The 26,067-nt window shown below is 37.0% G+C and overlaps 1 protein-coding gene across 2 annotated transcripts in view; it reads left to right on the top strand.

The window, feature by feature from the left end:
* Positions 1 to 26,067, top strand: part of FCHSD2 (FCH and double SH3 domains 2) — a 293,011-nt gene that overhangs the window by 194,599 nt on the left and 72,345 nt on the right. For both annotated transcript variants that reach the window (XM_060159945.1, XM_060159944.1), the window contains exon 9: positions 17,118 to 17,240. In XM_060159945.1, coding sequence (XP_060015928.1) covers positions 17,118 to 17,240 — 123 coding nt within the window. The remainder of the gene's footprint in view (positions 1 to 17,117; positions 17,241 to 26,067) is intronic.

Below are 26,067 nucleotides of genomic sequence, written 5' to 3'. Positions count from 1 at the left end.
ACGAAGCCCGTGCACCACAACTACTGAGCCTGTGCTCTAGAGCCCATGAGCCACAACTACTGAAGCCCGCATGCCTAGAGCTCGTGCTCCACAACGAGAAGCCCGCGCATCGCAACGAAGAGTAGCCCCCACTCTCCGCAACTAGAGAAATCCTGCGCGTAGCAACGAAGACCCAGTGCAACCAAAAATTAATTAATTAATTAACAACAAAAAAAGAAAAAGAACAGATGAGAGTCTTAATTATATGTGCAAAACTCCTTTTTCCAAATAAGGTCACTTTCGTAGGTTTGAGGGGTTAAGACATGGATATATTTTTTATTTTTATTTTTTTTGAGAAACTTTTTTTTTCTTTTGGCCTCACGTGGCTTGCGAGTTCTTAGTTCCCGACCAGGGATTGAACCTGCACCCTTGGCAGTGAAAGCACAGAGTCCTAACCACTGAACGACCAGGGAATTCCCAAGACATGGATATATCTTTTATGGGCCACCATTCAATCCACTACCCTGCCCCCCCCAAAAAAAAGATTTAAATTACTAAAATCAGGAATGAAAGTGTGATATTACTACCAGTCTTACAGAAATCAGGATTATAAGAGAATATTATAAGCAGTATACCAGCAAATAACCTAGATAAAATGGACAAATTCCTAAAAACACAAACTCAAAACTGACTGAAGGAGAAATAGAAAAATCTAAACAATTTTATAATAAATAAAGTGACTGAATCATAGTCAAAAAACTTCTATAGAAAAGTGCAGTACCAGATGGCTTCATAGATGAATTCTCCCACATATTTGAAGAATTAACACCAGTCTTTCTCAAATTCTTCCAGAAAATAGAGGGAACACTTTCTAACTCATTCTATGAGGGCAGCATTATTCTAATACCTTCTAATTTTTTCTATGCATATATTGTATATACATGCTTCAAAATCAGTATCATTTTGTTTTCACAAGTACCTTTTTCGCATGAAACACATTTTGAAATATTCCTGCCTTTAAATATTACTTGAAAATGTGATTTTAATGACCACATAGTATTTGATTATATCAATATGCCATAGATTTTCATATCCGCTTTTGTCTGTTTTTATAAATCTGTAGTGAAGATTCTTTTATACTAACCTTTGTATACCTCTTTGATAACTTCCTTGAGACAGCTTTTTAAAAATGTATTCCCTGGTCAAAAACAAAGATTTGTTAATACTTTCCATAAGACTCATTACCTTCCAGAAAGATTATATCAATTTATACTCTGAAAAGCAGTGTACAAAAATACCTATTTCCTGACACCCTTATCAAAGCTGTGTTTTAAAATTAAATAGATACACTTACGAGAGCAACAGTTTGGATGAGCGTAATACTCTTTTTTTTTTTTTTTTTCGCGGTACGCGGGCCTCTCCCTGTTGTGGCCTCTCCCGTTGTGGAGCACAGCCTCCGGACACGCAGGCTCAGTGGCCATGGCTCACAGGCCCAGCCGCTCCACAGCATGTGGGATCTTCCTGGACCGGGGCACAAACCCGTGTCCCCTGCATCGGCAGGCGGACTCTCAACCACTGCGCCACCAGGGAAGCCCGTAATACTCTTAATTTAATATTATTTTAGGTTTTTGCTTACTGATAAGTTGAACATTTTCATTTTGTGCTATTTCAACAACTCTTCAGAACCGTTAAAATTTGAAGAAAAGGATGGATCATTAAAAGGATAAGAGTTAATGCTAAAGATAGTGATATATTAATAGAATTGGAGCCCATATTTCTTACCAAGCGAACTGAAATCTAACATATTTTTATTAAGTACTTACATCCTCTTACATACTGTTTTAGACATGGAAGATAAAGTACTGTTAGCACACATTTTCATTGCAGGCCATTCATTCATTCATAATTTAACAGATATTTACTGGTGTCTTCTATGTGCCTTTTATTGGAGATACAATATTTAACAAGATCCAGATGGCCTCTGGCCCCTTAAAGGAGAACAAAAATATAAAAGTAGTCTTGTTCATTGACTATTTATTACTTTCCACACATTAAACTAACCTCATTACATATATTATTTTCTTTAATATTAAAATGATATTTGGAAACTGCATTTTGGAGACATGCATGTGTCTGCTCAAACCTGTTCACATCAACTAAAATACTAACATCCGTTATAAAAGACCTTTCAGTATTGAAAGTGTGGTGCATTTGTGATAAGCAGAGAATGAGCACACACCCCCACAAATACACACAGTCTCATTCCATTTAAATATTGTTTTAAGACTTTCAGTCTTTAGAATCTTGGTAGTGATGAGTTTGAAAGGCTAAGAATGATGACAAAGCTGATTCCCACTTAGGGCTAAAATTTATTTGTCCTGCTTCTATGAAATTAGAGCTAAGAATAATCATAAATGCCATTTTAGTTTGGCTTTGTTTGCACCTTTTACACAAAGGCTATAGCACTGTTGCATAAAACACTAGGGGCTCTTGCCAGAGGAGACTGAATAAGCAGTCCACAGATGTTGTTAAAGAAGCTCCCTGGAACTTTACTTCTTGATTACAGAAAGATTCACTCACCATCTTCGTAGATTTCCTATAAACCAGGTAGTTTTTGGTAAGAGATCAAAATCTAACACAAACTGGAATGTTTTTACCAAACAGGCAACGTTTAAAATCAGAATAAACCTCCGTTAACTCTTTAAAGATGTTATAATTGTAGGTACCATTAAACTTTGGAATAAGAACCTAGAAACTTAATTTTTGTCTTATAATTTTAAATCCATTATTTAGAAAGGTATTTAAGGAGCAATCTATTACACCTACAGTCTTAGTAACTGGGTGCAAAAATGTTTATAGTTGTTACTTTTTTAGAAGTGGAATTATTGTTTTTACTGCCGAGAAATTGATTTTGTCTTTCTTGACTTCCTTCCTTCTTAAATGTCCTGAGCTAATGCTTTTTCTGTGATTCAAATACTGCTGAGCACAGCAGAGGTTGTTGCTGGAATTGACTTCAGTATGGACATGTGAGTGTTTATAATAAGAAAAGCCAAATTCTTTTTTCATGGACTCTATACTTGAAAGCTTTGATATACTGAATAACTATATGCCCCCCAAAGTACAGTTGACTACTGTATTAAATTATGAAAACATACTGCTTTACATGTTTAGCTCAGAGCCCACTTCTGTTAAATGTAAAGACCAAAATGTTTATAGCTCTTATCCTTACTTTCTAAAATGTATTTTTTAGAAAACATTCATAATCTTAAATCAGCTTTAGAGTGCAACTTAAAGACCATTTTAAAACCTTCTGAATTGATTTATTAGGAAAAAAATAATCAAAATGATGTTAGTCTTAGGTGAGCTTTGATAAATACTGATTTCAGTAGTTAAGTACTGAACCATTCTCTTAATAAAAAATGTGACTAATGTAATTCTTAATACTTTCACATGCACTCCGGCATCATTTCCTCCAGAAAATCTTCCTTAAACCTCCACGTTTGTTCAGGTGCTTCTCTACTAGAACCCTGTATAATTAAAATCATACTATTACATGCTTGTCTCCAATACTTGGCCAAATTCTTCATAGTTATATACTCAAATACACACATACAAACACAGATTCAACCCTTAACATCATTCTTGGCATAGTTTAGGGTCTCAAGAAATATTTTATTGAATTGAACTGTTGAATAATTATTTTTTTAACTTTTTTTATATTGGAGTATAGTTGATTAGCAATGTTGTGTAGTTTCAGGTGTACAGCAAAGTGATTCAGTTATACATGTATCTATTTTTCAAATTCTTTTCCCATTTAGGTTGTTACATGATATTGAGCAGAGCTCCCTGTGCTATGCAGTAGGTCCTTGTGTCATAGTACAAATTACATAGAAAACTCAGGTGCAAAGAAATTTAGCTATCACATGTTAATATACCATATGTCTAAGATTGTTCCTATCACAGGCTGTCTTTGAGCTATAAAAGATCAGACCCCGTTCAGTATAACCACCAGTTGTAGTTCAGAAACCTTTGAAGGGCATTAGACTACCCTTAGATTACCCTTTCTGGTAATCGTTCCATATATATCCAAGAAATGTGTATTAACTCTTCCCTAAAATTTCAATGTAAGGAACTTTCAGACTACCTATATCTGGGATAATGCTTCCTGAATTAAAACTAAGGCTTTATATTCTTCATGCTAAATATTTTCTGGCATTTCAATACTTTAGTCTCAAAAGTGCACTCAGAAGATATTTAAATAATACAACCAAAAGATGAATATGGCGCAATTCTAGATCTAAATTGGAATGCCAAAAATTCTTCTATTTTCAGCAATCCTATTTACTGTCTGATATGTATGTTTTTCTGGTTTACATACCTAACGATCTGAACTTTAGTCATAGTTTCTCCCAGAAGCCTTTCTGTTTTCCTCCTTAAGGCCTTTTGTCCCTACAGATCTTCTTTTTTTTTTTTTTTTTTAATTTTTGGCTGTGTTGGGTCTTCATTGTTGTGCATGGGCTTTCTCTAGTTGCAGCGAGTGGGGGCTACTCTTTGTTGTGCTGCGCAGGCTTCTCATTGCGGTGGCTTCTCTTGTTGCAGAGCATGGGCTCTAGGCACATGGGCTTCAGTAGTTGTGGCATGTGGGCTCAGTAGTTGTGGCTCGCAGGCTCTAGAGCGCAGGCTCAGTAGTTGTGGCGCACAGGCTTAGTTACTCCACAGCGCATGGGATCTTCCCGGACCAGGGATCGAACCCGTGTCCCCTGCATTGGCAGGCGGATTCTTAATCACTGCATCACCAGGGAAATCCCTTCAGATCTTCTTGCTTCCAGCTGTGTGACTGTGCCCATATCATCACTACCTGTTGGTCATCAGGACCACAGCTGAGGAAGAGCCCCTCTTTACTGCAGGGGTGGTATAGTTGGTGAACAAAAATCTGCTATTTAACTAAGCAGGAGGCATGCTCTTCTAAACAGTCCTGAGGTGGAGTAAAAACTGGAACAGTGATGAAACTTTTTACCTTTGAATAATCTAGGACCCTCTTTTTCATGGGCAAAAATTCCTGTAGGCTCTTAAATTATTTTGATTACAGTGTTATTTAAATATGTATAAATAAACCCAGGTTAAAAATATATGCTTATAGCTTTTATACAAGTATGAAACCAAAACAGATTTATCATTTAATTATAAACGAATGTATAAAATCAGTAAAATTCAGATTGACAAAATGAATTAAATATCATAGCTGATAATGATCAGTTGACCCTAAATTGCTACTTGAAATGTAAGTTATGGTATTCTCTTCAGATTCTTTTGATTTGTCAGTGCCTATACTACCATACGCCTATAATGACTCTTTTCTCTCACCACCCTTTTCGCTTTGTTAGTATAGCACCCACTGATGTCATTTGATCTCCTCTGTGTTTCAACTATGTCATTTACATTTTAAGTTTAAGGTCATTTTAAGTTCAAGACCTATTCTCATTAACCTAAGACCACTGGAGTAAAACTACTTGGCCCATTGATTGTGAACACAAGCATTGGCACAGAAATCACACGGCAGTACTCCAGTAAAAGGTGATCATCTGTATAATCCTGGGTTAAATTATATCTTTTTAAATGATTTATTAAAATAAAAACAAAATGTAAATTCCCACAAATAATTTATGGACCGCAAAAATTATGTGATTATATCCTCAGCTTCCACTATAAGGAAAGCTACTCTAATTATTTTTGCCTGTAAGTATATATGTGAGGAACAAAATAGATTTGAGATTGGGATGGGGGCAAAAGGGATTTCCTAAAGCAGTATACTCAGACCAGTATAGTCTTCGCTTGACTCTCTTGAAGTACGCTGCTTTAAGTTTGCCTGCCCAATTCACTCACCTTTATCACATGATTTTACTTGATTGCTAATTCTGGAGTGTTTGTTGGAAATGAAGATTGTTTAGCAGGAGGGTGAGATGGAAAATAATAAATGGCTGAGGGACTAAAATTCATGTATATTTAAAAGATAGTCAAAGTGATATATATTAATATTAAAGCTTTTAAATCAAGTATTTTTGGAGTCTGTGAAGCTCCTTGCAAAGTTCTGGGATTCCCTGGAGCACAGAGATAAAACATGGTCAGTAAATAAGCAAACAGCAGGAGTAACAAGATACCTGGGGAGAGAGGGGAATCTGATTTCCAGAATTGCCACATTATATTTTAAATGTCCCATGCTTAACCAAAAACTAGACATACAAAGAAACAAGGAAGTATAACCCATACACAAGGAATAAAAGGAGTCAGTAGAAACTGACCCCAAGGAAGCCCATATGTTGAACTTACTAAAGAAAGATTCTAAATCACCTGTTTTTAATATGATCAAAGAGCTAGATGAAACCATGTCCAAAGAACTAAAGGAAAGTATGAGAACAATGTTTCACCAAAGAGAGAATATGGACAAAGAGATAGAAACTATAAAAAGGAACCAAATAGAAATTCTGGAATTGAAAAGTACAGTAACTGAGATTAAAATACACTGGAAAGGGCTTCCCTGGTGGCGCAGTGGTTGAGAGTCCGCCTGCGGATGCAGGGGACACGGGTTTGTGCCCTGGCCTGGGAAGGTCCCACATGCCACGGAGTGGCTGGGCCCGTGAGCCATGGCCGCTGAGCCTGTGCGTCCGGAGCCTGTGCTCCACAACGGGACAGGCCACAACAGTGAGAGGCCCACGTACCGCCAAAAAAATAAAAATAAATAAAATAAAATAATAAAATAAAATACACTGGAAGGATTTGGCAACAAAGCTGAACTGGCAAAAGAAGGAATCCATGAACTTAAAGATCAGACAACTGAGATTATCCAGTTTGAGAAAGGAGTAGATAATTTAAGGCTGATTTAAAATACAATGCATAAAAAAAATACAGTGCATAAAAAAAATACAATGCATAAAGCAATAGGGACTTCCCTGGCGGTGCAGTGGTTAAGACTATGTTTCCAGTGCCTCCACTGCAGGGGGCATGGGTTTGATCCTTGGTAGGAGAACTAAGATCCCACATGGCGCATAGACAAAAGATTAAAAATAAATAAATAAATAAATAAAATACCTCTCCCTTTAAAATAAAAGACAATGCATAAAGCAATAATTATAAAACATTGATGGGCTTATAATGTATAAAGATATAGCTCTATGACAAGAAGAGGGAGAGAATAGAGGTATGTAGGAGCATAGTTTTTTGTTTGTTTTTAAAAAAATATTTGTTTATTTGGTTGCGCTGGGTCTTAATTGTAGCAGGTGGGCTCCTGAGTTGTAGCTCAAAGGCTCCTTAGTTGCACCTTCCTGGCTCCTTAGTTGCGGCATGCATATGGGATCTAGTTCCCTGACCAGGGAACAAACCCCGGGCTCCCTGCATTGGGAGCGCAGAGCCTTAACCAATGTGCCACCAGGGAAGTCTCTGTAGGAGCATAGTTTTTGTATACTGTTGAATTAAGTTTGCATTAATCCAAACATGTTTGCTTTAAATTAAGATGTTAATTGTAATCCTCAGGTGACCACTACGAAAAGAACTCAAAAAGAGCTAGTAAAAGAAACAAGGGAATTAATAAAACGGTACACTGTTTTACAGACCTCACAAAAAGATACTATTATTATCTCTTTCTAGATGAGGAAACTGAGGCTTAGAGAGGTTATACAGCTTAAGTACACAGCAGAATCAAGACTCAAAACCAGGTCTGTCACCAAAATCCTTTAATATAGGTCCTATAAAGGAAATAGGTGAAATTCTTGGGTAGAACATAGAAATGTTTAGGGTTTATTATTTTAATAACCATCTTTGGTAAGTACCATACTCTCTAGACTCTATCAGATCAGGAATTTGATGCTCAAGAAGGTTCAGTGTTTCCCCAAAGTGACATTTCTAGTAAGTGGTTGAACTGGGATTTGAATGCAGGTGTACGTGGTTCAAAGCTTTCTATTGAACCATGCTGCTTTGGGGTTGCAACCTAAATTTTGAGATGGTTTTAGCACACACAACTAGATAATTCATGCTAGTAAGTAACTCAAGAGGACGACACAGACTTTTTTTTTTTTAATAAATTAACTTATTTATTTTTGACTGCATTGGGTCTTTGTTGCTGCGCACAGGCTTTTCTCTAGTTGCGGTGAGCAGGGGCCACTCTTTGTTGCAGGGCGTGGGCTTCTCGTGGCAGTGGCTTCTCTTGCTGCGGAGCACAGGCTCTAGGTGTGCGGGCTTCAGTACTTGTGGCTCACAGGCTCCAGAGTGCAGGCTCAGCAGCCGTGGCGCATGGGCCTAGCTGCTCCACGACATGTGGGATCTTCCCGGACCAGGGCCCGAACCCGTGTCCCTTGCATTGGCAGGCGGGCTCTCAATCACTGCGCCACCAGGGAAGCCTGACGACACAGACTTTGTAGAAAAGCAGTATTAAATTTTCCTTTCCTGGCTTTGTAATTCACAGACAGAAAGTTTCTTACTTGTTTCCTCTTTCATAGAACTGAAGTAATTTAGTGCTTTTAAATAAAATAACCAAGTATAAAATTAGGTGATGTGTTTCTAATTTTACTTTATATCAGTTGACAAATTAAACCATCTATTAAGATATTTACAGTGATGCAAATACAGCCCAGTACTTGCTTTGATCTCTTTAAATTTGTAAAAATCTACTTTTTCTTTGCATCCTGCCTAAGTACACCTTGGAGTCTTTTCAGAAAGAAAAACAAATGTAGGCAGGCAATTATTGTTTTCTTCCATCAGCAAAGGAGGACTATAGAATTTCATGATTTAATTTTAAGACAGCTTATATTTATCATCATCTTGATATTTATATCCTTGACTTTTACCAAAGACTCTTGTAGAATACCCATTGCTGTCAGAAAAAGAAGGGTTTGCTTTTTCTAGGCTGCATTAAGGAAACTCAAGAGATTTCAGCATAACTCTATGACTACAGAATCTCTGCCCTTCCTGGATCTAAATAAGGAAGCCACTGTTTAAAGTTCTTACTTTAGGGAAAATTGCATCAGATGCTTAGAAAAATGACAAATTTTCTTTCTCCTAACTCCTAGTTCATCATAATGTTCCTCTTCAAATAAGTTCCAGGAATTTATACTTTCCTGTAAAGTAAATGTTTAGTAGGACACCCTAGAATTCTAAGCTTCTGAATTTGTCTTTAGGATATCCCAATTTTTCTTTACTACTTTGAGTATTCACTACTATGAGTTGAGTTCCAAACTCAGCTGATTTTAGAGATCAAGTTGATCAAATGAGTAAAGAGGGCAGAAGTAATATATAAGAGAATATATGGCCTACAGGTAACTGAAAAGAACATGGATGCTTAAAGGCATTCAAATTCTGATTTTTCAAAAACAGTGCTAGATTATTAAAACATATTGCTAATGAAAGTCCCTGTGGTTTCTCAGTTTAGGTATTACAGACTTCTTCCCCTAGCAATTTGTACCAAATAATCAAGAACAAAGTTTGGCTGTGTTTAAAATGTACACTTGGATGAGTTACTTCCCAAATTTTTGCATAATGGAAACCACCAAGAAGCTCATACTGCCAGATAAACTCATATTTGTGTAAACCTTGAAAGAATGCTTCTCCTGCCATTTCTGAGCATATATGTGAATTCTAATGTGTCATAGATTGTGAAATTTATGGCTCTGCACACATATCTATATAGGAAGTGAAGTTTGTGCACATCTGCTCATTTGAAATTGAACATACAACTATACTTAGAGAACATTCTTGTGTCTTGCTCATATAAATGCTAGACAGGGCTCAGATGCATCTTCACCATGCATGTCCTTGTCAAACTATTATAGTCGTGACACTTTTATCATTTACTGTAAGCCTTAAAAAGTTTTTACCTCACTTTAAATTTATAAGAAATACATGGGGCTTCCCTGGTGGCGAGTGGTTGAGGGTCCGCCTGCCGATGCAGGGGACACGGGTTTGTGCCCCGATCTGGGAAGATCCCACATGCTGCGGAGTGGCTAGGCCCGTGAGCCATGGCCGCTGAGCCTGCGCGTCCGGAGCCTGTGCTCCGCAACGGGAGAGACCACAACAGTGAGAGGCCCGCATACCACACAAAAAAAAAAGAAATACATGAAGCTTTTGGATTGTATTTGTGATTCAGCTTTGAAATAAAAATTGCCTGCTTCAAACTTTTAGATCTGTTTAATTGAACAGAACCAGGAATAGTAAGGCAAGCTATTGAATTATTACTTGCAGTTAGTGATCTTTATGAATCAAGATTTTTTCTTATAATGCAACCAAGAGAAATAATTTAGATAGTAGGGCTGATATAGGCTACAAGTATCATCCATAATGCTTTAGTAAGGAGTCTCTTAACTGCAAATCACAATGACTCAACTCAAAGTAGCTGGAGCAAAATAGGAATTTGTTGGTTCAGGTAAACAAATCACAAGTACAAGGTGATGTTTGCTCAGGAGCTACCCAATCCAAGGATAGTCTCTTGCCCTCTCCTCTGCCCCCCATTCCCAGCTTTACTCTGCCAAGTTTCTCATCACTGCTTTTCCTTGTAAGTTGGTTTAAGTGTCCTGGGGGGAAGAATAGCCATTTGGTGGGAAGAATAGGCCATTTTGAACTCATCTTTCAGCTTCCATCCCAGGGATGACCTAATTTAGGTCAAGTGCCAGGCTCTGCCCAATAAGTTTGAGCAAAGGGCAGGGGTGTGCTGTTCTGTCTTGCATACCAGCTTGGCCTGCAAGTTTACCCCAGTGGTCAAGAGAGTAGGATCTGAGGGAGAGAGAAGGTATGCAATGTCATATATGTTTTATGTCTGGGATTCCACATAAAAAGATGCCACTACTAAAAAGGTTTTAAAACTACTGCATTAGACAGAGTTTTGTGAAATTAGTTTCTTCTCTAGCTTATACAAAATTTTACCAGTGTTACCTAACATCACTAGACTTACTTTTCCACCATGGGACTCAAGTGTGGGCTCATTCTTTTTTTTTTAACATGTGAATTCTGATTGGTGTATTATTTGTTGAACAGATATATATTGAATACTACCAGTACATCAAACCCTGCACTCAGTACAGAAGACACAGTGGTAAACAGCCAGACAAGATCCCTCCCTTCATGGAACTTAACAAACCAAAAGCAAAGACAGAAAAATAGGCATTACCAATGCCTATTTTATGCTAAAATTTTACACTATGATTAGGAGTTATAAAGCAAAAAGACTTAATCGTTCTGGATGTCCAGAATAGCTAATGATTAAGTGAAGATCTTGATAAGTAAGAGTTAGCCAAGCCAAGGAGGAGAGAGTAGAGAGAAGTCAAGAAGAAGAAGAGCCTTTGTGAAAACCCAGAGATAAAAGAGGAATATTGGAGGAATCAAAAGATGTACATTGTAGGGATAATAGGGAAGGAAATGGGGAGCAGTAAGTAAAGAAGCAAAGAGGTAAGCCATGTCCAGATCATGCAGTCACAAAGTCATAAAGGTTTTTGTTTTGTTTTGTTTGTTCTTTAGTTTAAACGTAATGAGTAGTCAGTGAACATTGTTGAGTAGTCAAGTAAAATATGCAGCTTGGAAACATCCGCCTAGCCTCAATGTAGAAATAGGTTGGCAAGATGCAGGGCAACAGGAGATTGCTGCAGTAATCCAGGTGAAACAGGATGTCTGGAGGGTAGTAGCTGTGAAGGATAGGAGGAGGGGATGGATTTGATAAATATTTAAGAAATGGAATCAACAAGATTTAGTAATTAACTAGATGTTGAGAGAAAGGCAGAGGGGAAAGTAAACCTTTACTTCCAAGTGTCCGACCTAGGCAGGTGAGTGGATAGTGGCATTACATACTAAGCTAGGAACACAAGAAGAAGAGCAGTTGGAGAAGAGAATGGTTTAGTCTGAGAGGCAGTTGGATATATAGGTGTGAAAGTCAGAGAAGGGGAATAGCGTCTGGTCAAAATTTAAGTCAGTCTGAATAATTACATGATATATTTTCATCAGAGTAAAACTGACCCAATTAAGATAAAGTAAATGCTTGATTCTCTCTAATTTACTCTCAAAATATTTCTTCAGTGCCTTCCCTCTCATATAATTGGGGCCTGCTTTTGTACCTTCCACCCCTCTCAGTTCAGTTCAGTAAGTATTTATTGCAGGCTTTCTCTGCTAAGATTAAAGTAGGGATATAGGCAGAAACAAGTGTTGCTGCCCTCAAGGAATTAATGGTGTATTGGGGAAATCAGATACATATATAAATGTTTTCAATATGCAATTTAGAATTGCATATTGGTGGGAGGGACAACTGTATGCAGAGCAATAGGAGATTGCAGCAATAATCCACATGAGACAGTTACTAAGTACTATGGTAGACAACGGTAAGTACTCTGTGTGATAAGTACTGTGATGGAAGCATTTGTAAAAAGCATTTTCAAGCTCTTTCCTTTGGTTCCCAGTATTTAATTCTGTTTCAGGGAACTGCTTCTTTTTAATTATTGGCTTTTTATCAAAGTCCATATATGCACTCTACCTTCTAATCACAAACCAGGTTGAGACAGTGTTAGCCAGAATTGCTTTGAACTTCATCTCTCGGCATCATCACTGGTTCAAACAATTGCAGTTAACTTGAGGCAGGGGGCTGGAGCCAATCATAGGGTAATCTTCCACTTCCTGTGTTTTGAATTTAAGCCATTTCTTAATTTTTGTACCTCCTGCATTAACTTTATGAACACTAGCAATAATACACCTAGGCCAGAAGACCTCCAGCTCTCTTATTCTTATCAACCAGAAAAATTGGTACATGGGCAGGTTAATGAACACTGCAACCCTATAAAGGTAATAATTAAAATCTGGGGTATTCTGGGTATGAATATGATGATATGATGAAAGAAATATTTTAAGATTAATCTCTTTGTGCTATAAGAGGCTCCCAGTCACTTGGCCCACCTCCCACCTAATGTAAATTCATTAAGCCTCATTTGTGTCCCTGAAGCCAAGAAAAGCCTTTACTGTATTTGGTACATGATGACTAATGGTACATTTTTCTCTTAACTGGAATATGGTGGGAATAGCTTGCCTGTGAGCTAACTAATTCAGTGCATTTTTGTTGCTGTATTGAACTCTAGAGTAAAACGTTCATTTATTTTATAAATATTTTTGAGAATCTGCTATTTGCCAGGCACTGTGCCTGAATAAGACTTAATCCATGACTTGCAATAATACCCACGCAACATACAAAAGATTGTGGAAGCACTAAGGACTGGTTGAGTCATCTTCGTAAAGCATTTGGAACATAGTGAGCCATTAGTAAATATTAGTTGCCTGTGTTCGCCATCATTATTACTATTTGAGTGTGTAATAAGAAGGGAAGGACATTCCAGGCCAAGAGAATAACTTAATTGGAAACATGATAGTAAATGTCATTTTCCAGAATGACTTGGTGTGGTTGGGATGTGAGTACAGTGCAGACAACAGTGGTAAGAGATGGTGCTAATGAGAGGTAGTTTGGGACTAGATTATAAAGGCCTTTAGATACCAGCTGAAGAATTTTGACTTTTCAAAATATACAGTGGGAGCTTAAAAAAAATTTTTTTTTGTAGCATCACTTTTTCTTTCTAATATGATATCCAGATTTTCTTTTTACATTTTTTATGGAAAATTTCCCGTATACAACAAAGTAAAAATAGTAGTATAATGACCCCCATGTATTCATTACCCAGCTTTAATAATTATCAACATGTGGCCAATCCATTAAAGATTTTTAAGCAAGGCAAAAAAGGAGACTAACATTGGGCCATTTCCATTACGTTAGTTGATCTTCATAGTGTCCCGTGGAGTATGTGGTATTCCCACTTTCCCTAATTATAGAAGAGAAAACCATCAAAATGATGAAGTAAAAGTTCTGAGATTCTAACCCATATCCAACTTATTTCAGAACTCAAGTTCTCTCCCATGCTGCCTTTATAATTCTGAAGTAGAGCATGATTCTCAATTGAAAATAGATGCTGATCTGCCTACTTCACATATTGGTGCTCTTGACCCTATTCAGGATGGTGGACTTCTCTGCCTCCAGCCACTGTGCTTCTACAGGGTCACCAGGGTCTAAGTCTACATAAATATTCAATCTAATCAGCTAAAATGACCGTTTAGTCCAGTGGTTGTCAAAGTATGGTCCCCAGACCAGCAGCAAGTTGTTAGAAAATACAGATTCTCAGGCCCCACCCCTAACCTACTCAATTAGAAACTCTGCGGGCTGGAGCTCATGATGGCTATATTGCTGTTTGCTATGTTTAAATAAAATGTTCCAAGGTTTCGTGCAAACAGAAGGTCATATGACCATCGACCAAGAGCATTCTAAGGCACAACCTCATATCAGAAGTAGCTATATGTTCATTTTCTAACGAGTTAATGAAAAGCATGTCCTAAGGTAGGAATTGTTATTCAGACTTAACACCAGCAGTCTCTCTGGGGATGTTGCATAACCTCATGGAAAGGAATCTTAAGGAATTTGCGCTGCTTGTATTTACAGTGCTTGATGGTGCCATCTAGTGGTTTAAGCACTATAGAACGTGCAGATTTATTAATGCTTTGGGGACAGAATTTGTATATTTTTTAAAAGTCAATTTTATAGTGACTGTTTAATGAAAGTAGGATATATAATTTCCTTACTATAAAACCTCCATTGAGGATTCTTAGACATGACACCAAAACACAAACAACAAAAGAAAAAAATAGCTAAATTAGACCTCAACAAAATTAAAACTTTTGTGCATGAAAGGACACTATTGAGGGACTTCCCTGGTGGTCCAGTGGCTAAGACTCTGTGCTCCCAATGCAGGGGGCCTGGGATTGATCCCTGGTCAGGGAACTAGATCTCACATACCACAACTAAAGATCCTGCATACTGCAACTAAAGATACCACATGCTGCAGTGAAGAGCCCGTGTGCTGCAGCTAAGATCCGGTGCAGCCAAATAAATAAATAAGTAAATTTTTTTTTTAAAAAAGGACACTATTAATAAAGTAAAAATGTAGCCCACAAAATGGGAGGCTATCTTTGAAAATCATATATCTTATAAGATATATGTATCCAAATATATAAATAGTATTCAAATATATAAAGAACTCTTACAACTCAACAACAAAAAGAAAAACAACCCAATTTACAAATGAGTGTAGGACTTGAGTAGACATCTCTTCAAAGAAAATATACAAATGGCCAATAAGCACATGAAAAATCCCTCAACATCATTAGTCATTAGAGAAATGCAAATCAAAACCACAATGAGATACCACTAGGACAGCTTGAATAATTAAAAAAAGAAAAACGGAAAATAAGTATTGATGAGGTTGTGGAGAAATTGGAACCTTTATATGTTGCTGGTGGAGATGTAAAATGGTGCAGCCACTGTGGAAAACAGATTGTTAGTTCCTCAAATAGTTAGACACAGAATTACCAGAGGACCCAACAGTTCCACTACTAGGTATATACCCAAGAGAACTGGAAAATCCATAATAGCCAAAAAGTGGAAACAATCCAAATGTCCACCAACTAATGAATGAATAAACAAAATGTGGCATATCCATACCATGCAGTATTGTTTAGCCATAAAATGTACTAATACATTGATGAACCTTGAAAACATGCTAAATGACAGAGGCAGGCACAAAAGACCACATATCATATGATTCCATTTATATGAAATGTCCAGAATAAGCAAATTCATAGAATTAGAAAGTAGAGGGGCTTCCCTGGTGGCACAGAGGTTAAGAATCCTCCTGCCAATGCAGGGGACACGGGTTTAAGCCCTGGTCTGGGAAGATCCCACATGCCGCGGAGCAACTAAGCCCGTGCACCACAACTCCTGAGCCTGTGCTCTAGAGCCCGTGAACCACAACTACTGAAGCCCACATGCCTAGAGCCCGTGCTCTGCAACAAGAGAAGCCACCTCAATGAGAAGCCAATGCACCACAACGAAGAGTAGCCCCCGCTTGCTGCAACTAGAGAAAACCTGCGCACAGCAATGAAGACCCAACGCAGCCCCCAAAATTAATTAATTAATTAATTTAAAAAAAAGAAAGTGGTTTAGTGGTTGCCAGAGGCGGGGAGAAAGGTAGGAATGGGTGCAGCCACTTAATGGGTATGGGATTTCTTTTGGAGGTGATGCAAATGCCCTGTAATTAGATAGTAGTGATGGTTGCACAACATTGTGAGTGTACTAAAAGCCACTGAATTGTACACTTTGAAATAGTTAAAATGGTGACTTTTATGGTATGCGAATTTTACCTCAATTTTTAAGAAGATCTTTGTTAATTTGTAAGACTGCAGAACCTTTATTATTATTACTATTGATATATTTTCCTATAGCTGTTGCTAGTATGTATGTATGTATGTATCCTATTCTACTTTGTTAGCCTAAAATTATTCAATATATTCTTTTCCATCTACACAGTTTCCACAGTTTTTATTTTGGTGGCTATGCATATTTTAGTCTGTGTATATCATAACTTAATGTATCTCAAATGTTTAGTGGTTTTCTCTTCTTTTTTTTCAATTTCAAAGAGTTCTGCTCTAAATGCTTAAATAAGTAAGAATGTTTAAAACTCTTTGTAGACTTTGCATTGTTGTTGCTTCCTCAAAACAGGATTTCTGAGTCATTTTTTTATTTTTACTATTTCTATTGTGTTTTTTTTCTGACTGCTCTATAGTAAGAATATATTAATTTAGAATCTTACCAATAATGGATGAGGAAAAATGGAGGAGATTAATGTTTATTGAATGTCTGTTCTGTTCCAGGCACTGTGTCTGGATCCTTTACATCCATTATTTCATTTAACTCCCACGCCTACTCTTATAAAGTGACTACAGAAGTTGACATAACTAATAAGCAGATGAACAAATATCAGAAATGAAGCATTTTGCCTCCCAAGTGTTATCCTGTCCCCACAACTTTACCAATATTGGGGTTTACCTTTTTTAGTTCCTATTTATTAGAGAAATTCATGTTTTCCCAAGTGATTGTTTAAGGTTTATATTTATTCTTACATAACGATCTATATCTTTTATTTTTTATTAATAGATTTTAAACTGAACTTACCTTTTAAACAATAGGCATTGTGTGTCAAAGCTTTATCATAATTTTTTTGCTTTTGTTTACTCCTCTTTTACAGGCTCTTGATGGAAATGTATATGACCACCTCAAGGATTATTTAATAGCCTTCAGCCGGACGGAGCTAGAGACATGCCAAGCTGTGCAGAACACATTCCAGTTTTTATTAGAAACCTCCAGCAAGGCGAGTTACCTTTAGTGCAATATGTGATGTTATCCATTTTAGAATCTAAAATGTTTTTTGCATACAAACAAAATGAAGGTACCAATGACATTAGAAGAATGCTTTAAAGGACAAATTTCCTGGAAACGCTATTTCTTCTAACAAAATTGGAGCGTGTATTGTTCTCCTTGATGAAGGTCAAAAAAGTCTATTGCCATATATGTTGCTCTTGAGAAGAATGGTTTAAAGAGCTTTTATCTTTCACTCAAATGAATTTTAAATACACTCAGTTTGTAAAACAACAAGGTCATGTGTCAGTGCGAAGAATAATAAAGGGGCACAAAAAGGAAAATTAGCATTTTATAATTGATAAAGAAATTAATGTTATAATATCTTGTTTTTAAAAATTAACCTTGCCTTCTATATGCTGTCATTCTTTGATAATAATCTTTTCATTCAAAAGTGTTGACATCCATCAACTTTGCTGGCCTGTCACACTGTTTACATAGAAAATAAATGAAATCGTTTTTCTTTAGGATCTGACAGATTAAAATTTTTTGCAGTAGAGAAACTGCCCTTTGGAAGATAAATTGTTCCTGCGATTAATAAATCTTATTTTCTTTCTGATAAATTAAGTGCATAATAAATGTTTCCTGACTGAATGAATACATTTATTAAAATCATTTTATAACTGCTATTTTAAAAGATCCAGTTCAATTCTCCTTTTTGGCAGGAGGAGCAGGAACTAGCTAATACCTTAGAAAGTTGTTTGGAAAGGAATCAGGGTCTCCATCTCACAAGACAGTGTCCAAAGACAGGAAAGAAAAGGGACACAGACTTTTCTTCCTGAACGTCTCCATGTGTATTTATTCTTATTTTCAGTGTACCATAGCTCCAATTCTATTTTTAGAAAAACATTTAAAATGTTAAGTTGATATGGGAATACAAATATCACTAGTCTGGTGCTTTGAAATCCTGTCATATTTTTGTATTCTTATATTTTCACCCCCCAGGATTCAATAAAAGATATAAAAGGATGGATGTATAGAAAGGATAAATGGATGAATAGATGGATAGTTAAGTGAAAGAAAATGTAGAAAAATAATAATTGAAGAATCTAGGTAGTGGGTATATAGGTGTTTCTGTACAATTCTTTTTATTTTAACGTGTGTACATTTGGCATCTTCCATGAGAGAATGTTGCAGGGAAAAGTCTATAAAAACATCTTGGTTTTGTTCCTTTTATGGAGAGGTTGATTTTTGACTAGTAATCAGATTGTTTATATTTATTGGTCCATTCAGATTTTCTGTTTCTTTTTAGTACATTTTGGTAACTTACACTTTCCTAGATGAATTGTCCATTTCATTTATCAAATTTGATGTCATAAATTTGCATATAAAGTTGTTTGCCTCTGTAGTTGTCTCCCTTTTCATTTCTAATATTGTTTGTGCTTTCTCTCTTACTTCGATTAGACTTACCAGTCTATTTTATTAATGTTTTCCAAGAGCCAGCTCTTGTTCTACTTCTCAATGTTATTGTTTCCTATCTCCTTAATTTCTGCCTTTATATTCATTATTTCTTTCTACTTTATTACAGCTTATATTTTTATTCTTTTTCAGGCTTTTTTTCTATTAGGTTCTATATTTTCAGTCTTTCTTGTTTCCAAGTAAATCCACTTGAACCTAAAAAATTTCTCTTTCTGCTTTAATTGCAGTCTATGATATGTTTGTAGGGCTTTTTTATTGTTTCTGCATTCCACCCCCCCACCCCCGCCCCTGTCATTAACCCATGAATTATTTAAAAGTGAGTTTTTCCAGTTTCCATTCAATGGGGGGAGTATGTAATAGGGTGGCATTTTTCATTTCTAATTTTATCAGAGAGACTGTCCCCAGACAGAATTCCTTGAAATCTCTTTTTCCAAGAATAAGTTAAGTTTGAATACACTACCTTTAGTTTATAAAACAGGTAAACATATAGTCTTTAAAATGTGCTAATATTTTATACAGCAGTTAACAATTTTCTAGGAGTTTTTAGCACATCCTCTGAGGTTGGTATTATCATGCTCATTTCATAGAGAGGAAAACAGACCCAGGAAGTTTATGTGGCTCGCCTGAGGTCACACACTCACACATAGTGTTTTCCATGCTCTACTACTATCTATGTTATCTCTTTAGCATATATTATTTTCATAGAAAGTGAATTAAAAATGAATCAACTGATTTGGACACATAAAGAGATAAGCTTTTATTTTCCACTACATTCACTCATATGAGTTTCTTACTCCCCGGGATGAGGAATAAATGAGATGCTCTTCTGTTTAGATTGAAAGTGGTAGTAATAAAACTTTTGTAAGAATGATGTAACTAGGAGTTGTGCCCTTTTGTTCCTAGTACCAGAAGAGCTCATACCTATAAGTTTTATGCCACGTGTTTTTCTGTTACAAAGAGCTTGTTATGTTGCTCTTGTTATACTGCTAAAAGCAACCTAGTGATCTAACAACCCAAAAAGAAGTTTGAAACTCTTCTGGTTTTTATTCTACACCATTGCTAGCTTGTCTTTTTTTGGGGGGGGGGGCGGAATTCATTTTTTTCCACATATCTAAATTGTAACTGTACATGTTCTCAAAGATATTTTGGAGGTAATCCATAGTGACACATTGTAAATTTTACGATGCCCTCTATATCTTTTATCCCCTAAAGGGAAACAGCTGGCCCTAGGAACTTTTGTTTAATTTTAATTATTTATGAAGCTTGCTTTTCTTCTTAATATTTTATGAAATGCTTTCTACATGTAACTGAAGCAGATGTTGTCAGAGATATTTTCTCTGGCATAGTTAATTCTAAAAGTAGTTCTTCTGGCCTTACAGTTTGTTTATGTGTGCTTGCTTTCTGTCTGCATAAGGGAATTCCTACCAATTAATAATGTAGATCTTTTAACAATTCAAAAATAACAATGTTATTCTATATTTCTTTGGAAATTAAATTGTCTAGTATTGTCATTCTTAATACCTTGAAGACTTACCAAAAAAGTAAAGTTAATAATATGAAGGGGAAAAATCACATGACCATCTCAAAGGACACAGGAAAAGCATTTGACAGAATTCAACACTCTTTTATTATAAAAATGCTCAGCAGATTAAGAATAGAAGGGAACTTCCTGAACATGGTAAAGGGCATTTTTTTAAAACCTACATCACATATCACACTCAATGGTGAAAGACTGAAAGCTTTCCCCACCTAAGATCAGGAACAAGACAAGGATGCCCACTTTTCACCACTAATATTCACCATTGTACTGGAAGTCCTGGTCAGAGCAATTAGGCAAGAAATAGAAATAGGAGGCACCAAATCAGAAAGAAGTAAAATTATCTATATTTGCACATGACATGATTATAGAAACTCCTATAGATTCCACAAAAGTCCTAGAGCTAGTAAATGAATTCAGCAGAAGTTGCAAATACAAAATCAAAACACAAAAATCTGTTGTGTTTCCATAATACTCCATCAATGAATGAACTGAAAGAAAATTAAGAAAATAATTCTAACTACAATACCATTTGAAGAATAACTACTTAGAAGTAAATTTATCCAAAACGTGAAAAACTTGTACATTGAAAACTACAAAACATTGCTGAAATTAAAGAAGACCTAAATAAATGGAAATAATAAATGTTTATGGATTGGAAGAGTTCATATCACTAATATTTCAGTATTCCCCAGGGACTTCCCTGGTGGTCCAGTGGGTAAGATTCCATGCTCCCAATGCAGGGGGGTCCGGGTTCCATCCTTGATTGGGGAGCTGGATCCCTCATGCATGCTGCAACGAAGATGCTGCGTGCCGCAACTAAGACCTGGCTCAGCCTAAAAAAATAAATAAATATTTAAAAATATATATATTTCAATATTCCCCAAAGCAATCTAATCAAGATAGTATGGTAGTAGTATAAGGATAGACGTGTAGACCAATAAGAATTGAGAGTCCAGAAATAAACTCAAACATCTGTGGCTAATTGATTTCGACAAGGTTGTCAAGGCCATTTGATAGAGAAGGAATAGTCTCTCCAATAAGAGGTGCTAAAACAACATGATAACCACATGCAAAAGAATAAAGTTAAACCCCTTCCTCACTCCATATATAAAAATTAACTCAAAATGAGTCAACAACCTAAAACTATAAAATTGTAGAAGAGAACAGAGGTAAATCTTTATTGGTTTTGCCAGTGTATTCTTAGATTTAACATGAAAGCTCAAGCAATAAAAGAAAAGATAGATAACTGAACTTCATCAAATTAAAAGTTTTTGTGCATCAAAGAACATTATCAAGAATGTGAAAAAGACAGTCCATAGAACGGGAGAAAATATTTATAAATCATGTGTCTGATAGGAATTTAATAATCAGAATATATAAATAACTTTTACAACTCAACACATAAAAGACAAATGACCCAATTTAAAAATGGACAAAGGACTTCAATAGACATTTTTCCAATGAAAATATACACATGAAAAGATCCTCAGCACTGTTAGTCATTAGAGAAATGCAAATCAAAACCACAGTGAAATACCACTTCCCACCTGGTAGGGTAACTTTAGTATTTAAAAACAAACACACACACAATAGCAAGTGTTGGCAAGGATGTGGAGAAATTAGAACCCTCGTACAGCGTTTGTAGGAATGTAAAATGGTGCAGCCACTGTGGAAGACAGTTCGATAGTTCCTCAAAAAGTAAGACACATGCAGGGGACACGGGTTTGTGCCCCGGTCCGGGAGGATCCCACATGCCGCGGAGCAGCTAGGCCCGTGGGCCATGGCTGCTGAGCCTGCGCGTCCAGAGTCTGTGCTCCGCAACAGGAGAGGCCACAACAGTGAGAGGCCCGCGTACCACAAAAAAAATAATAAGACACAGAGTTACCATATGACTCGGCACTTCCACTTTAAGAGAATTGAAAAAAAGTGTTTAGGGCTTCCCTGGTGGCGTAGTGGTTAAGAATCTGCCTGCCAATGCAAGGGACATGGGTTCGAGCCCTGGCCTGGGAAGATCCCACATGCCATGGAGCAACTAAGCCCATGTGCTACCACTACTGAGCCTGAGCTCTAGAGCCTGCAGGCCACAACTACTGAGCCCACGTGCCACAACTACTGAAGCCTGTGCGCCTAGAGCCCGTGCTCCACAATGAGAAGCTACGACAATGAGAAGCCTGCACACTGCAATGAAGAGTAGCCCCCACTCACCACAGCTAAAGAAAGCTTGTACACAGCAACGAAGACCCAGCACAGCCAAAAATAAATAATTAAATTTATTTTTTTAAAAAAGTGTTTAAACAAAAATTTGTACAGAAATGTTCACGGCAGTGTTATTCATAATAGCCAATAATTGTAAACACCCTAAGTGTCAATCAACTGATGATTAGATAAATAAAATACAGTATATCCATACAATGGAATATTATTTGTTCATAGAAAGGAATGAAGTACTGATACATCATACAACATGTGTCCCACAGAATAAAAAACATAAATAGATATTACCATATTAAAAGACGTTTGTATCGGCTTCCCTGGTGGTGCAGTGCTTGAGAATCTGCCTGCCAGTGCAGGGGGCACGGGAACGAGCCCTGGTCTGGGAAGATCCCACATGCTGTGGAGCAACTAGGCACATGAGCCACAACTACTGAGCCTGCGCGTCTGGAGCTTGTGCTTCGCAACAAGAGAGGCCACGACAGTGAGAGGCCCGTGCACCACGATGAAGAGTGGCCCCTGCTAGCCGCAACTAGAGAAAGCCCACGCACAGAAACGAAGACCCAACACAGCCACAAATAAATAAATAAATAAATAAAAGATGTTTTTATGGCCTAGGTTGTGTCCCCCTAAAATTCATATGTTGAAGTCCTAACCTCTGGTTCCTCAGACTGTGACTGTTTTTGGGTATAGGGCCTTAAAAGAGGTTATTAAGGTAAAATGAGGTCATATGGACAAGCTCTAATCTAGCATGACTGGTGTCCTTATAAGAGGAGGTTAGAACACAAACAGGCACAGAGGGAAGACCATATGAAGACACCAGGGAAAGATGACCATCTACAAGCCAAGGAAGGAGGCCCTCAGAAGAAACCAACCCTGCCAACACCTTGATCTTGGACTTCTAGCCTCCAGAACTCTGAGGAAACAAGTTTATGTTGTTTAAGCCACCTCATCTGTGATACTTTGTTATGGCAGCCCTAGGAAACTAATACAGACGCTTATACTCACTATTAATCAAAGAAATGGAAATTCAAATCACCGTGAGATTCTATTCTATACTTATGAGATTGACAAAAACAGACAGGAATGACTGTTGGTGAGAATATGGATTAACAGAAACTCTTACACTGCCCCGAAGGGTACAGATTGATACATCCAATATAAAAACATTTGACATTATCTAGTCAATTTAAAGATGCACTTAGCTTATGACCCAGCAGTTCTACTGCTTGGAATATAACCTAGAGAAACTCTGGCACATGGGTACCAGGAGACTTTTGAAAGAATGTTCATAGCAACTTCCTTTATAAGACTAGAAAAAGCTAGAAATAACCCAGCTGTCCACTGACAGTAAGGTGAATAATGGAATACAAGATAGCAATAAAAATGGAAGTTCTGGAGCTTCCCTGGTGGCGCAGTGGTTGAGAGTCCGCCTGCCGATGCAGGGAACACGGGTTCGTGCCCCGGTCCGGGAAGATCCCACATGCCGCGGAGCGGCTGGGCCAGTGAGCCATGGCCGCTGAGCCTGCGTGTCCGGAACCTGTGCTCCACAACGGGAGAGGCCACAACAGTGAGAGGCCCACGTACTGCAAAAAAAAAAAAAGGAAGCTCTGTAGGCACATGCATTAATATGGATGAGATTCACAAAGGTAATATTGAGCAAAAAGCAAATTGCACAACAAGGACCTACAGTATAGCACAGGGAACTATACTCAGTATTTGTAGTAACCTATAATGGAAAAGAATCTGAAAAAGAATATGTGTGTGTTTGTGCATGTGTGTGTATGGCTAAATCACTTTGCTTTACACTTGAAATTAACACAACATTGTAAATTAGCTGTACTTCAATTTTAAAAAAAAAGCAACTTGCAAAAGAATACACACACTAAAATGCCATTTATGCAGTGTTCAAAAATATCCAAGAAAACAGTATCATTTTGAGATACATCATATGTAGTAACACTATTAAAAGGAAAAAAGAAAAGAGGAGCTTGGTAAAATTCAGTAGAGTGGTTACATCTAAAGCAGCATGCATTTGCAGAGGGGCAGATATTCCCCAGGGGAGTAAAAATTGCTTCTGGATTTTGAGGGGTGGTTTGCAAAAAAATCTTAGATATTACAGCATTCCATAATACATAAACATATATACAGTATATTTGTGGTATTAAAATTTAATCAAAGAGGGAGATTAGGGAAAAAATGTCTTAAAAGGGTCCCTGGATTGGGGAGTGGGAGTGATAACACTTAAAAAACATTTAAAAAAAAAAAAACAGGTAGAGGAACATTCCTTTCGAAGGAACGTGGGAATGCAATAAGGAGAGGTTATATAGATTTTGACGGTAATAGTAATGTTTTATTTAATCTCAGTGATGGATACAGAGGTGTTCTTTAACAACTGTTTATTGAATGCTACTTTAGACAGAGTCACTGTGCTAGTTGCTGAAGGATGCATCAGTAATGAGATTTAAGGCCTGACCTCAGTTGTCACAAGGAATGACAGAGGGGAGCAGGAAGGGACTGGAGGGAAAGATTACAAAGGGGATGAGGAAACTTTTGACAGTGAGGGATAAGTTCATTATCTTGATTGTGGTGATATTTTTACAGGTGTATAGGTAAGTTAAGACTTATCAAAGTATACACTTTAAATATGTACAGTTTATTGTATGTCACTTATACTTCAGTAACAGATTTACAGAGAGAGAGATTGGACATATATCCCAGAGAAAATGAAAATTTATTTTCACACAGAAACTTGGACACAAATGCTTTATTCATAATAGCCAGAAACTGGAAACTGCTTAAATGACCTTCAGTGAGTGAGGGATCAAACACATGGTGGTACTTCCATACTATGGAATACTACTCAGCAATAAAAAGGAGTGAACTGTTGATACATGCAACAAATTGGATGAACTTATAGGAAATTATGCTGAGTGAAAGTGGAAATCTCAAAAAGATATATGGTGGGACTTCCCTGGTGTTCCAGTGGTTAAGACTCGGTGCTTCCACTGCAGGGGGCATGGGTTCAATCCCTGGTCAGGGAACTAAGATCACTCATGCCGTGCCACATGGCCAAAAAAGAAAAGATACATGCTGCATGATTCCATTATGTAACATTTGTGAAATAACATATTTATAGAAATAGAGAACAGATTAGCAATTGCCAGGAATTAGGGATGAAGAAAGTAGAGGGAGCTATTATGGAGTAGCACAAGGGAGTCATGTGGTGATGGTTCAGTTAAGTATCTTGATTGTGATAGTGGTTACATGAAGTTATACATATGATAAAATTGTATAGACCTCTACACATACACCACCCCAAAATGAGTGCATATATAACTGGTGAAATCTAAATAAGCTTTATGCTTTGTACCAGTGTCGATTTCCTGGTTTTGATATATACTATATTTATGCAAGACAGCGACATTGGGAGGTGCACAGGATCTCTTTGCAACTTCCTTTCAAAATGAATTGTTCAAGACAGAAGACCAGTAACTAACCCAGTACCTCTAGTGTACAGATCTTGTTTTCTATGTACTTTCTCCTACTCACTTAAAAAAAATAATAATAAAAGTAAATAAATAAAAACAGTGCTTCTTGGGAAAACAGC

This window comes from Lagenorhynchus albirostris, chromosome 9 (assembly GCF_949774975.1).
Source record: "Lagenorhynchus albirostris chromosome 9, mLagAlb1.1, whole genome shotgun sequence".
NCBI classification, from domain to species: domain Eukaryota; kingdom Metazoa; phylum Chordata; class Mammalia; order Artiodactyla; family Delphinidae; genus Lagenorhynchus; species Lagenorhynchus albirostris.
Note: the sequence above shows the minus strand (reverse complement) of the source record. Positions and strands in the feature narration are given on the sequence as shown.